Genomic DNA, 9,969 nt, shown 5'->3' on the forward strand with positions numbered 1-9,969 from the left:
GGTTTCTAAACTACTTCTAGATGGCTTCTGAAAATTGCATTTGCCATCTTTGAGGCGGAAACAACAGTTTTCAAGAAGTATGCACGTGGAGAGGGAAACTGCATTCAGTTGAAATTATAGGGGAAACATAAAAGTTGGGAGGCTGTGTTAACTGACAATTTGCCTTGTCAGTCCACAGGATACATGTGCAGCCTATGAGAAGGCCAGAGAAAATCCCTGGCAATCGTTGTTGTTTCTACAAAAGATAATCTCTAGTAACAAATGGTCCTTGGCAAAGCTGTGAAATTAGTGCTGCAAACGACTGTGTCCTTTGGGATATCATTGTGTCACTGTTTTCTGCATTATTTTCTGTTTTCTTTCCACATTTCTTAGACAGTATTTATACTCAGCAAATCTTTTAAGAAGAAGGGAAAAAGAAACTACTTACTCTGGTTTTATACTTCTTTTGGGGATTGAATAGGCAGAAGATACAATATTATAGCTATCAGGGCTGTTGACAGCACATTTCACAAATTCACATTTTCCCGTAACATTAAACATATGAACAAAAATCATATGTTATTCAAATAAACATGAAACCATTTCTTTTTGTTTTGCAGCCTTTTTTGGGTAACAATGACAGTGTTAACCAAATATCAGGGAAAATTAAGCTTGGCAAAGAAGTTCTGGCTATTTTAGAGGGTCACTGGGTAAGTAGTGAGTGATGCTCTTTTATAAATGCTGGCTGATGGTTGAGACAGGTTAAAATAGCACTTAAATACAAAAAAGACTCATGTTTACAAAAAAGCTAAGTACTGCTTTTGTAGAAAGTATTCAAGAAAGTATAGAATCAACATTGTTCTATTTGCAGCTGTTAAAAGGTGGAAAAATGCACATTTAAGTAGTTTAGGAAGAAAATGGAATGTTGCTTTACAATGAAGCTTGCAAAATATTTTGGTATATGCATTAATTCAATGAAGAATTGTTATGGCATCAGCATGAAATATTTAAGGTTGTTTCAGTTCTGGTGAGGTGACATGGCATCCCTTGGTTTTGGGTGTGGTAATGATTCCATCGCATCACTGTTCCAAGCTAGAACCTAGCACAGAGGGCAGAAATTGAATTTTGAAGTTAGCATATCTAATTATTCTTAACTGCATGCATTCAAAAGAAAATAAATTCTTATTACAAAAAAAAGGCAATTATTCCTTGCTTTTTTGTTATTTTGGCCCTCTCTGAGATAATTACAATTAAAGTAACAATCATATCTGTTACAGGACAGTGAAGTTACTATTAGTGACAAGAAGACAGGTGTTTCAGAGACATTCTGGAACCCAACATCTGATATGAAGCAGCGTAGGTTACCTAGATACACTGTGAAGTTTGAAGAGCAAGATGACTTTGAGTCAGAGAAGTAAGTTCACTTTAGAACCATGTATTTATTTTGCCAAAATAAAACTCATAGTCTTCTCCAAATTATAAGCAAATTATCATTACTTTCCCATGTTTGGTGATACTAGCCTTTGATGATAAAAGAAAGTAAGACTGTTAAATATAAGATCATTATTTATAAACCTTACAATCATGGAAATCGTGACAGAAATGTAGATAAAACATCTGTTAAAAATGGTAATATTCTCTTTGGTGGGTGATGGTAATATTCTCTTTGGAGGGTGGTCCATTTACTTAGCCTGTAATTGAGGAAATTGTTTGCAATTATTTCTGTCAACCAGATTGTGACTCTGGTGACTCTGTATGTTGTTCATTTGTCAGGCTTTGGCAACAAGTGACAAAAGCAATAAATAATAAAGACCAAACAGAAGCTACTCATGAGAAATACATTCTGGAAGAAGCTCAGAGAAAGAGTGCCAAAGAGAGGAAACTTAAGGGTGAAGAGTGGACATGCAAGCTGTTTGATCAGGATTCAGTCACAGGAGAATGGCACTACAAATATGCTGAGTGAGTCCTGGAGTGCTTGGTAATGTTGCTGAGCCACTTCCTGTGGTTTCAGGAGCAAAAGAACTGAGACACAGACCTTATTTATGTATAATGACATAGCTGTGCTATGTTCTAGATTTTTTTGTGGCATGGCACTTTGGGGTGCACTGTCCTCCCTTTTTCCCCCCTTAGACTGACCAGAACAGCTACACAGATTTCCCAGACTGGAAAATATGGTACCTATGGGCATACCAGCTGGAAATCAGAAAATCTCGTACCTGAAAATCAGAGAAACCTGTGCTTAGTTGGATTGAGCTATTTAATTTGTTACATATTAGAATAACTCTGAGAATAGCAGGTTTACAGCAATAGTTAATGCTGGGACCAGTGGTTCTGCCTGGCTGTCAAATATGCCCTGCACATGAGTGTGTGTGAATCAATTTGTGTGATGCTCTAGGTCAGAAGATGAAGATGTAGCTGTCTCCCTGATTGCTGGAGGGATGCATTCTGTGTCCTCACCAATGTTGCAAAAGTCCACTTGAAGCTGAGCCCTTTACTAGTGACGGTTTTCACAGAGCACCCAAGTTCTGCTGATTTTTTTTTTTTTTTCAGTACCCAGCATGCTTCTATATTGTAGGGATTGTAAAAGTAAAATAGCCAAAGATAATACACACAGAGTTAAGTAACTTTGGAGCCACGAATGCTGTAAGTATATTCCCATGGCTAAACCTGGGAGGCCTTTACCTTTCTGTACAGGAATGGCAATACTGAGGTCATGGCCTAAGGGTATGTACAGGGAAGAGTATGAGATTCCTGAATACTCTACATGTCCCCAGCAAATTTGCAACTTGGAGGTTTCCTGGAACCAAACAAGGAATCTGTGTATTTATCAACTCTCAGTAAATTTATTTTCCATGAATTTCATTGGTTTCCTATTAAGTTTGTGCACACTTTCACCTCTGAAAACATCCTGCAGCAGGGAAATTCCCCAACTAGACTAAATGCTCTGTGAAGCACCCTGTCTTGGTTTGAACCTTCTAGTGCTGTTGATGCCTCTTCCTGCTGGAAGAGTTATGAACGGTCCAGCTGAATTGACTGCCCATACTCTTGAACCCTGTGTAAAACCATTAGGAAAAGGACAGTACTTGAAATCTGTTAGACTGTCCTCTGCAGCTTTAAGACCTGTCTTGTTAATCTGCATTATTTCTGGTGTCCTTGAGGCCTTGTGGTTCAAGGATGTGCCACAGAAATTTTGCTATGTGCTAGAAAGCAGTCTGCACTGTCAGCATTGCCTGGAAGAAGCCTATCTCTCCTTTTAAGCATATAATGCTGGCTCACCACATGCTCCATGTAGAGAGCAGTCTTCTGCACTTACTATGAAAGATGTGTGCAGTGAGCTGGAGCATTTGTTAAGGTATCTGGATTATGGATTTAGGCATCTGGATTACAAATACAGAAGAGAGCAATGCCTAGTTCTTAACCCAGTTGCCTCAGATGACATTTAATTCAAGTCAGGTTAAGCTAAGATGTAAGTGCAGGTCCATGTTCACAACATCTGAAACAGCTACAACTATTTAAAAGGCATATGGAAGGACACGAAAGGAAATCCATGCTTAATCTACTCTCACTAAAGCTGTGTGTCAGAACATCCTTCCTGCAGCTCACTTGCAGTTTCTGTCCTGAAAAGCCTGTGATCAGCGGAGATGTTGGTATTTGCCTTTGGCTGCTTGTTGTTCTCTAATGAGCTATGTCTCTCATGCTGTTGTGGTTTTTTATAAATTCTGTATTAGGCTGTAATTGGAAAAGCACTCCTAAAAATCAGAACAAGAAAACTGCATGTCTCATTAGTGTCTCATGACACTAGTCTTGATTACCATTAGCCACTAAGGGATGGAAGCAGGTTTGAGGTAACTGATTCTTAAACTCGCCTTCCTAGGCATTTTTTAAAAGAAAAAAAAAGAAAACTCAACAGAAAGCAGTTAAATATTTTTAAATTTGTCTAATTTCCCAGTAGTTCTAAAATAATAACTGTATCTGAAGTAGGAAATCTCTCCATGTTTGCAAATACATATGATCGGCAAAAAAAGATACATAATGATATTGGTTAATATAATAGTTTATACTCGGCCAGCTGGCTGGGGGTTTGATCTGGACATGAAGTTCATTTTTTGGCCCTATTTTGGCCATTTATTGGCCCTTCAGGTTAAGACTGGACCATAGGTAGAAGATAAGATCGTAACACCATGTCTGATTTCTCTATAGGGAGATTTTTTGCCTCTTCATACTGAGTAGTTTCTGAGCAAGGAAATATTTCTTATTTAAATTGCTGTAGTGTTAATAATATTCTCTTTGTCTAGTACCAGACCATGGGACCCTTTGAATGATATGATCCAGTTTGAAAAAGATGGCACAATCCAAACAAAAGTTCGACATCGGACACCAATGGTATGTTCCAGTTCTGACAGCACATGCAAGATCCAGGAACTTGTATATGTTGCCCATTATGTGTATAAAGATCATCAGAGCATTGGGATTGATGGGAAATGCTATTATCCTACAAAAATGTTGTTTACACAGTCCAAACAATGTCTTTCACTTCTGTGTTGCATCCTAAGTGGTAAAAATTACTTGATTGGATACGAAAATAAAATACACAGACTTGAGCTCAGCAGTTTAATGTGTATTTTCCTTAAATGGGAAGATGCACAAAATTCAGACTGCTAATACATCGAAAATTTTAACTTGGACTTCTATTAGATATTGTGCTTTTAACTGTCACTGTTGGAATGTGCTGCTTTGCTAGAGTTCTGGTTCTCTGGAAATAACATAAATTTATCAATTTTAGGTTACTGTTCCAAAAATCAAACGAAAGCCAGCCAGTCAGAAGAAAGGAGAGTGTGGTTTCTCCTCCCCAGAGCCTGATAACCAGGATTCCTCTGGGAGTGAAGGTACGAGAAGATACATTTACATACAGAAATAATAAATTTATTTGACATCTGAAGAGTTCAGTGTCATGCATACTCTTCTTATCTCAATGTTTTTACTATGCTTTAGTTCTATCCAACATGAAGCACATTCTGGAAAACAAAAGGAGCAGAATGGCTCATATTTTTAATTGCAGATTTTCTAGTCTTTTTAAATGCAGTGTAGGTAGGCTTAAGTGCTGCACATATTTAGTACCTAGGGAAAAAGAATAGTGTTCGTAAACTCTTTCCTTTCTTAAAACATTAATTGTTTTAATTTGTAGATTAGTACGTGGCTAGAGGGTAGATTTTTGTTGTTGATAATGTTTGCAGAAGCTAAACAATATGGCGAGTGTTTAAAAGACATTTCAAGCACTTAAGTTGCTGTCCTTCTGTGATATAGGTGACTCTGAAATTAAGTTTTCAATAGAAGCTAGCCAGAAAACTTTCTTCTCATTTTTACAACAGGCTTAGTTTGTCATTCATACTTTGTTCCTTTTATGGCAGCAGTGACTTCAGTCAATTACATCTGACTTTTGTATCCTTCTAGCACAACTTCTGAAGCATAATACAAGAATAAGGAAAAAAGGGGCAGACCTTGGTGAACTGCAGAGTGCCATTGAGTCTATAAAGGAAACACAGGAAGACATTAAGAGGTAGTACTACTTAAAAACTAATTAAAATGGTTTATAGACTAGTAATTTCATAGCTTTTTTTTTTCCCCATTAGAGGCTGGTATGTATCTTTACTCTTCTCTAATGTTGATTGCTCATTGATGTTTCATAGTTTTCCTCTAAAGCTGCCTTCTGTAGGGAGCCCTAACATACTAGAAAATGTCTAATTGTCTAGTTTGTAATTTACAGGATACTGTTTTCTATCTTACAGGGAGATCATGGCGCTACGAAATAGAGTCACTTCTAATTCATCACCCTGGGACTACCATTCCTTGCAGTTTAAGCACTGTGTCTTCATTATACTCATGGTTCTGCTACAGCTTATCATTAATTTCTTGTTCAAATAAGAAGTATGAACAAGGGCCTTCTTGAACTGGAATGATCGAACTGTTACTGGGGACCATATTTTAAGCTGGACTTCAAATGATGCAATATTATGTAAAAGAACTGTGTAGCAACAACTTACAGAACTTTGCCTCAGCGTTCATGGTTCGGAATCATACTTCTGTCTACCCAGTTGCAGTAAGAATTGTGTAAGTGCCAGTACACTCTTTCGCCTGGTGTGTGCCTCTGTCTTGCAGTCATACGACATCAGCCTTGTGTTTATATTGCGTCATACGCTGTACTGATGAATCTTCACCACGGAATAGATCAAGTTAAATACTCAGAGGTCAGACTCTGTAGGTAGGATGGGATTCCTGTTATGGTAGAATGATAAACAGGCATACTTCATTATATATAAACCTAGCATTTTTGTAACAAAGGAACTTTTGAAGTAGTCAGCAGCTTTTGTAAATGGCATTGGGTGTTTGGAAGTAAACTTTTGCTTAAGGTCAAACAAATACATTATTATACAAAAAATTGTGAGTATTAGGAAATGGCAAGTAAAAAGCTAAAGTCTTTGGGAAATCTGCGACATAATGTCCGTGATTTGTTTTGGAAGTATGAGGTTTTTATCCTGAATTACTAAAGGTTTGTAAGCCAGCTGTTTTATAGTTTAAAAAATTCAGATTCATCATAAAAACATTCCTGCATCTACTGTACAAAGCACATTTTTAACAGTACAGCACCGAGGAAGGTACTGTCTTGGTCTGCTCTCTCTCATGATTTCCAAGTATCAAGGATTTCTGGTATGTTTGTAAGTCTTCAAAAGTCTACAGCTTTGAATTTACATTTGTGTATGGCCATGTCACAGTAAGCAGACAGACTGCTGATGCCAGGACTCATGGTTATTTTTGAAACAAAATGTGAAGATGAAGAGGTGTGCTTAGTGTGTAGCTTGAGCTGAATCTCCAAAAGGCAAGGTAGAATAGGATTTGGGCAATGTCATGAGTACACTTGCAAATGAAAATGTATGTGTTTACACAGGGAAAGCTCAGAAATTTTGTGATGGCTAACATCATATATCTCTAAACAAATGAGAGGAAAATCCAAGTGTTTGTGAAATCCTTCCTTACTGCAAGTGTATACTACTTACCGGAATACATGGATGCACCTTTTTAGTATGCTGTAGCCATACAAATTCATGCGAAGCTTAAGTTTCAATTCAAAACCAGGGTTTCTAACATTTTTTATTTGAAGAAATATAGGCATGTATAGAATTTGTAAAATTCCAGCAAAAAATGTAGTGCGGGTGTTTATCTGGTGAGTTCCCTGTGCCAGTCAAGCATACCAAGGCAAAAAGGGGCTGTAGAATTGTATTTTCAGTACCCCAGGTGAGACAACAGGACACAATGTGAAGGACAGCCAAGTTCGTTTTCAGAGGATCAAATCCATCCTGGGCAGTGGAACAGTTCAAAAGTCACGCTTAACTTTTTGCCATGGCCACGTTTTATCCCTCTGCCTTGGACAGCCTACCTGACTCTCCAGGTGATCTGCCTTTCTGTTCTGCATCAGTCTCACTAGTATTTAGTGAAAATACTGTTTACTCGTTTATCTATCCAGCTTCCACACACCTCCCCTTCTCTTTTACCTTTCCTCTTCCTTGGGCCTCAGCTGCATAAATGTTAATTGTGTAAGCAGTGAACTGCAGCATATTTATTACAGCTTCACATTAGCATGGTTTGGTCTTGAATAATTTTTCTGGAACATGGTATATTAGCCAGATCTTGTAGCTATGGACAAGACCAAACCTGGTTGGACTTCTATTAAATCTACATCTCATAAGGTAAAATTTGTGAACGTAGAAAATTCCTTCATAAACAACAAAAAAAAAAGATTACAAATGCCTCAGTCTCTAAATGGAAACTGAAGTTGTCATCCATGCATGAAATGGCATTAAGAAAGCAGAGTATTGTGACATTGACTTAGTGTTCTCAGCCTGGAATTTGGCCATTCATTATTGCATTCAGATGGCAACGCTTCCCTTGTCTTAAGATCCATTACAAGCCTTTAAACATATTCTGAACGTGAGAATAATCCAATGAGTGAGATTTGGGCAATAACTTCAATCCCCTAAAATAATACTCTGCTAAATTTGTGGTGTTGAAACTCTTGACTGATAGTTACAAGCTCTTATCTCCCTTGTAAATAGAAGTGTCCTTCTGCCTTTTCAGGCTGATTTTTAAAATCACTTCTATTCAAGAGCAGTGAATAACACAGTCTGCGTGCATTTTTACATGAACCGCATGGTAGTGACTGGATTTGACCCAGCCAGTTGGCTGGCAGCTTGGTGTTAGACATTGTCAGACTAAAAAGATGCTCCACAGCTGAAGTTCATGCTCAGCTCAAGGCAGGTAAAAGACTTGAACAGAGCGAAACAAAATCCTTATGCTTGTTTTCCTTTTCAACTTATTTTTTAGAGTTGAATTCTGTTGAAGAAGTGTTTTTAGTGATGATCTGGAAAGGTAAAGAATATGTGATGAAACGTTTTGAAAAGTAAAATTGCAGACTTCTGTGAGACCGTATGATAAATTCTGAAAAGTACAGTGAAAACCTAGTAATTCTTATTTTGCTGGGTTTTGTATGATGTTCCTTCATTTGAATAGAACAAAGTAACTTCTTCCCTAATTTTTACTGTACAGTTGGTCACAGATCTGTATGGATCATTTTCTTTAGTGCATCACCATTGTCCTCTTTAGCCATGATGTACAGCAGATCTTGACTTACTACCTGCTTAAGACTGAGCTCTGCACATATATAAAAATTGATTGTACAGTTTGCAGATGTTTGAGGGCTGTGGTCTTCTACTAATTTTTAAAGTTTATAACAGCACGTTTTCACATTTGATTTCCAAGTCCTGTTTTGTTTGGGTTTTTTTTCTTGTACAGGAAATATCTGCAGAATTTATTGCCATGTGGTTTTGTTGGGTTGGTTTGTTTGTTTTCGGATGCACTCTATGCCTTTAAGTTGCCATTTAGGTACAGGTTGCCTGATTGGGTACAGATGACCTAAGATAAGAAAAAGTAAATATGCCATGTGAAATGCAACAAGTATCATTTTCAACACTAGATGATGTTTCTTGAATTTCACCTGTTGATTCCTTTTAAATAGTTGATATTACTTGATCAGGGCATATAGCATAGCCCGGTTGTCATGTCCTTCCTTCCCCTTGTGAAATTTCACAAATTCTTTGAAAGGTTATCCTGTAAAATGTAATGGTTGTGGTTTCTTCTTTTTTGTTGTTTGCTGTCCTTCTGTGCCTTTGGCAATTTTTTTTTTTTTTTTTTTTGCTAGACTTGTGTTCATGAAACAGATTTGTAATTCTTGTTTCTTGAAGGCTGTTATTTTTGGCTATTACCATTGTTTGTGTAAATAATGTGTAACAAAAATCCTGTACGTCCCTTAAGTTTTAATTATTTTCATTTCAAGAGTACCCGCAAATCACAGCACATTTAGCAGATATTCAAGTATTGTAAACAGTGCCTTCTTGATGGGTTTCTATGCTGTTCTGAGACATGTAAAGATTTGTCAAATTTGTGCCATATGTAATATCAGACCTTTTGTGAGGGCTGTTGTATTTGAGAACTGATGTTCCTGCTTAGTCAGACTGGGGCGGGCGGGGGGGGGGGGGGGGGGGCGGAATCAGCTCTTTCTGGCTGGTGAACCGAGAGTGGAGGATTTTGGATGTTGACGGTGAAGCTGCACTACGTTGTGGTAATACAGAAATAGTTCGAACGTCAGGGCGCGATTATTTGGGCTATCTCTCTAACTTTTTCTCTTTTATGCCCTACCCCGGCCTTTCGCTCTGCCAAGCGGGAAAATCAGCCCTCAGGACACAGCGCCCGCTTTCCCGTCCCGTATGTCCCGCCCAGTCCGACACCCGGGCTCACCGCTTTGTGGGAGGGATCTGAACTGTTACGGGCCGCCTCCAATAAAGATGTGTCGCACCTCCGCGTCTCTGGGCTCTGTGCACCGCTCCCCGGCCCCGCTCCCCCTCCTGCTCCTCGGTCGCCGCAACCCGGCTCCCGCTCCCC

General features: G+C 38.4%; 1 protein-coding gene across 9 annotated transcripts in view; it reads left to right on the forward strand.

Moving 5' to 3' along the window:
• OSBPL8 (oxysterol binding protein like 8) overlaps positions 1 to 9,886 on the forward strand; it is an 85,670-nt gene extending 75,784 nt beyond the window's left edge. For all 9 annotated transcript variants that reach the window (XM_032105251.1, XM_032105253.1, XM_032105252.1 and 6 more), the window contains 7 exons: positions 600 to 689; positions 1,257 to 1,393; positions 1,753 to 1,938; positions 4,275 to 4,362; positions 4,763 to 4,865; positions 5,431 to 5,536; positions 5,766 to 9,886. In XM_032105251.1, coding sequence (XP_031961142.1) covers positions 600 to 689; positions 1,257 to 1,393; positions 1,753 to 1,938; positions 4,275 to 4,362; positions 4,763 to 4,865; positions 5,431 to 5,536; positions 5,766 to 5,901 — 846 coding nt within the window. In that variant the 3' untranslated portion in view covers positions 5,902 to 9,886. The remainder of the gene's footprint in view (positions 1 to 599; positions 690 to 1,256; positions 1,394 to 1,752; positions 1,939 to 4,274; positions 4,363 to 4,762; positions 4,866 to 5,430; positions 5,537 to 5,765) is intronic.
• The last annotated feature ends 83 nt before the right edge of the window (positions 9,887 to 9,969 follow it).

Source organism: Corvus moneduloides, chromosome 4 (assembly GCF_009650955.1).
Source record: "Corvus moneduloides isolate bCorMon1 chromosome 4, bCorMon1.pri, whole genome shotgun sequence".
Lineage (NCBI taxonomy): Eukaryota > Metazoa > Chordata > Aves > Passeriformes > Corvidae > Corvus > Corvus moneduloides.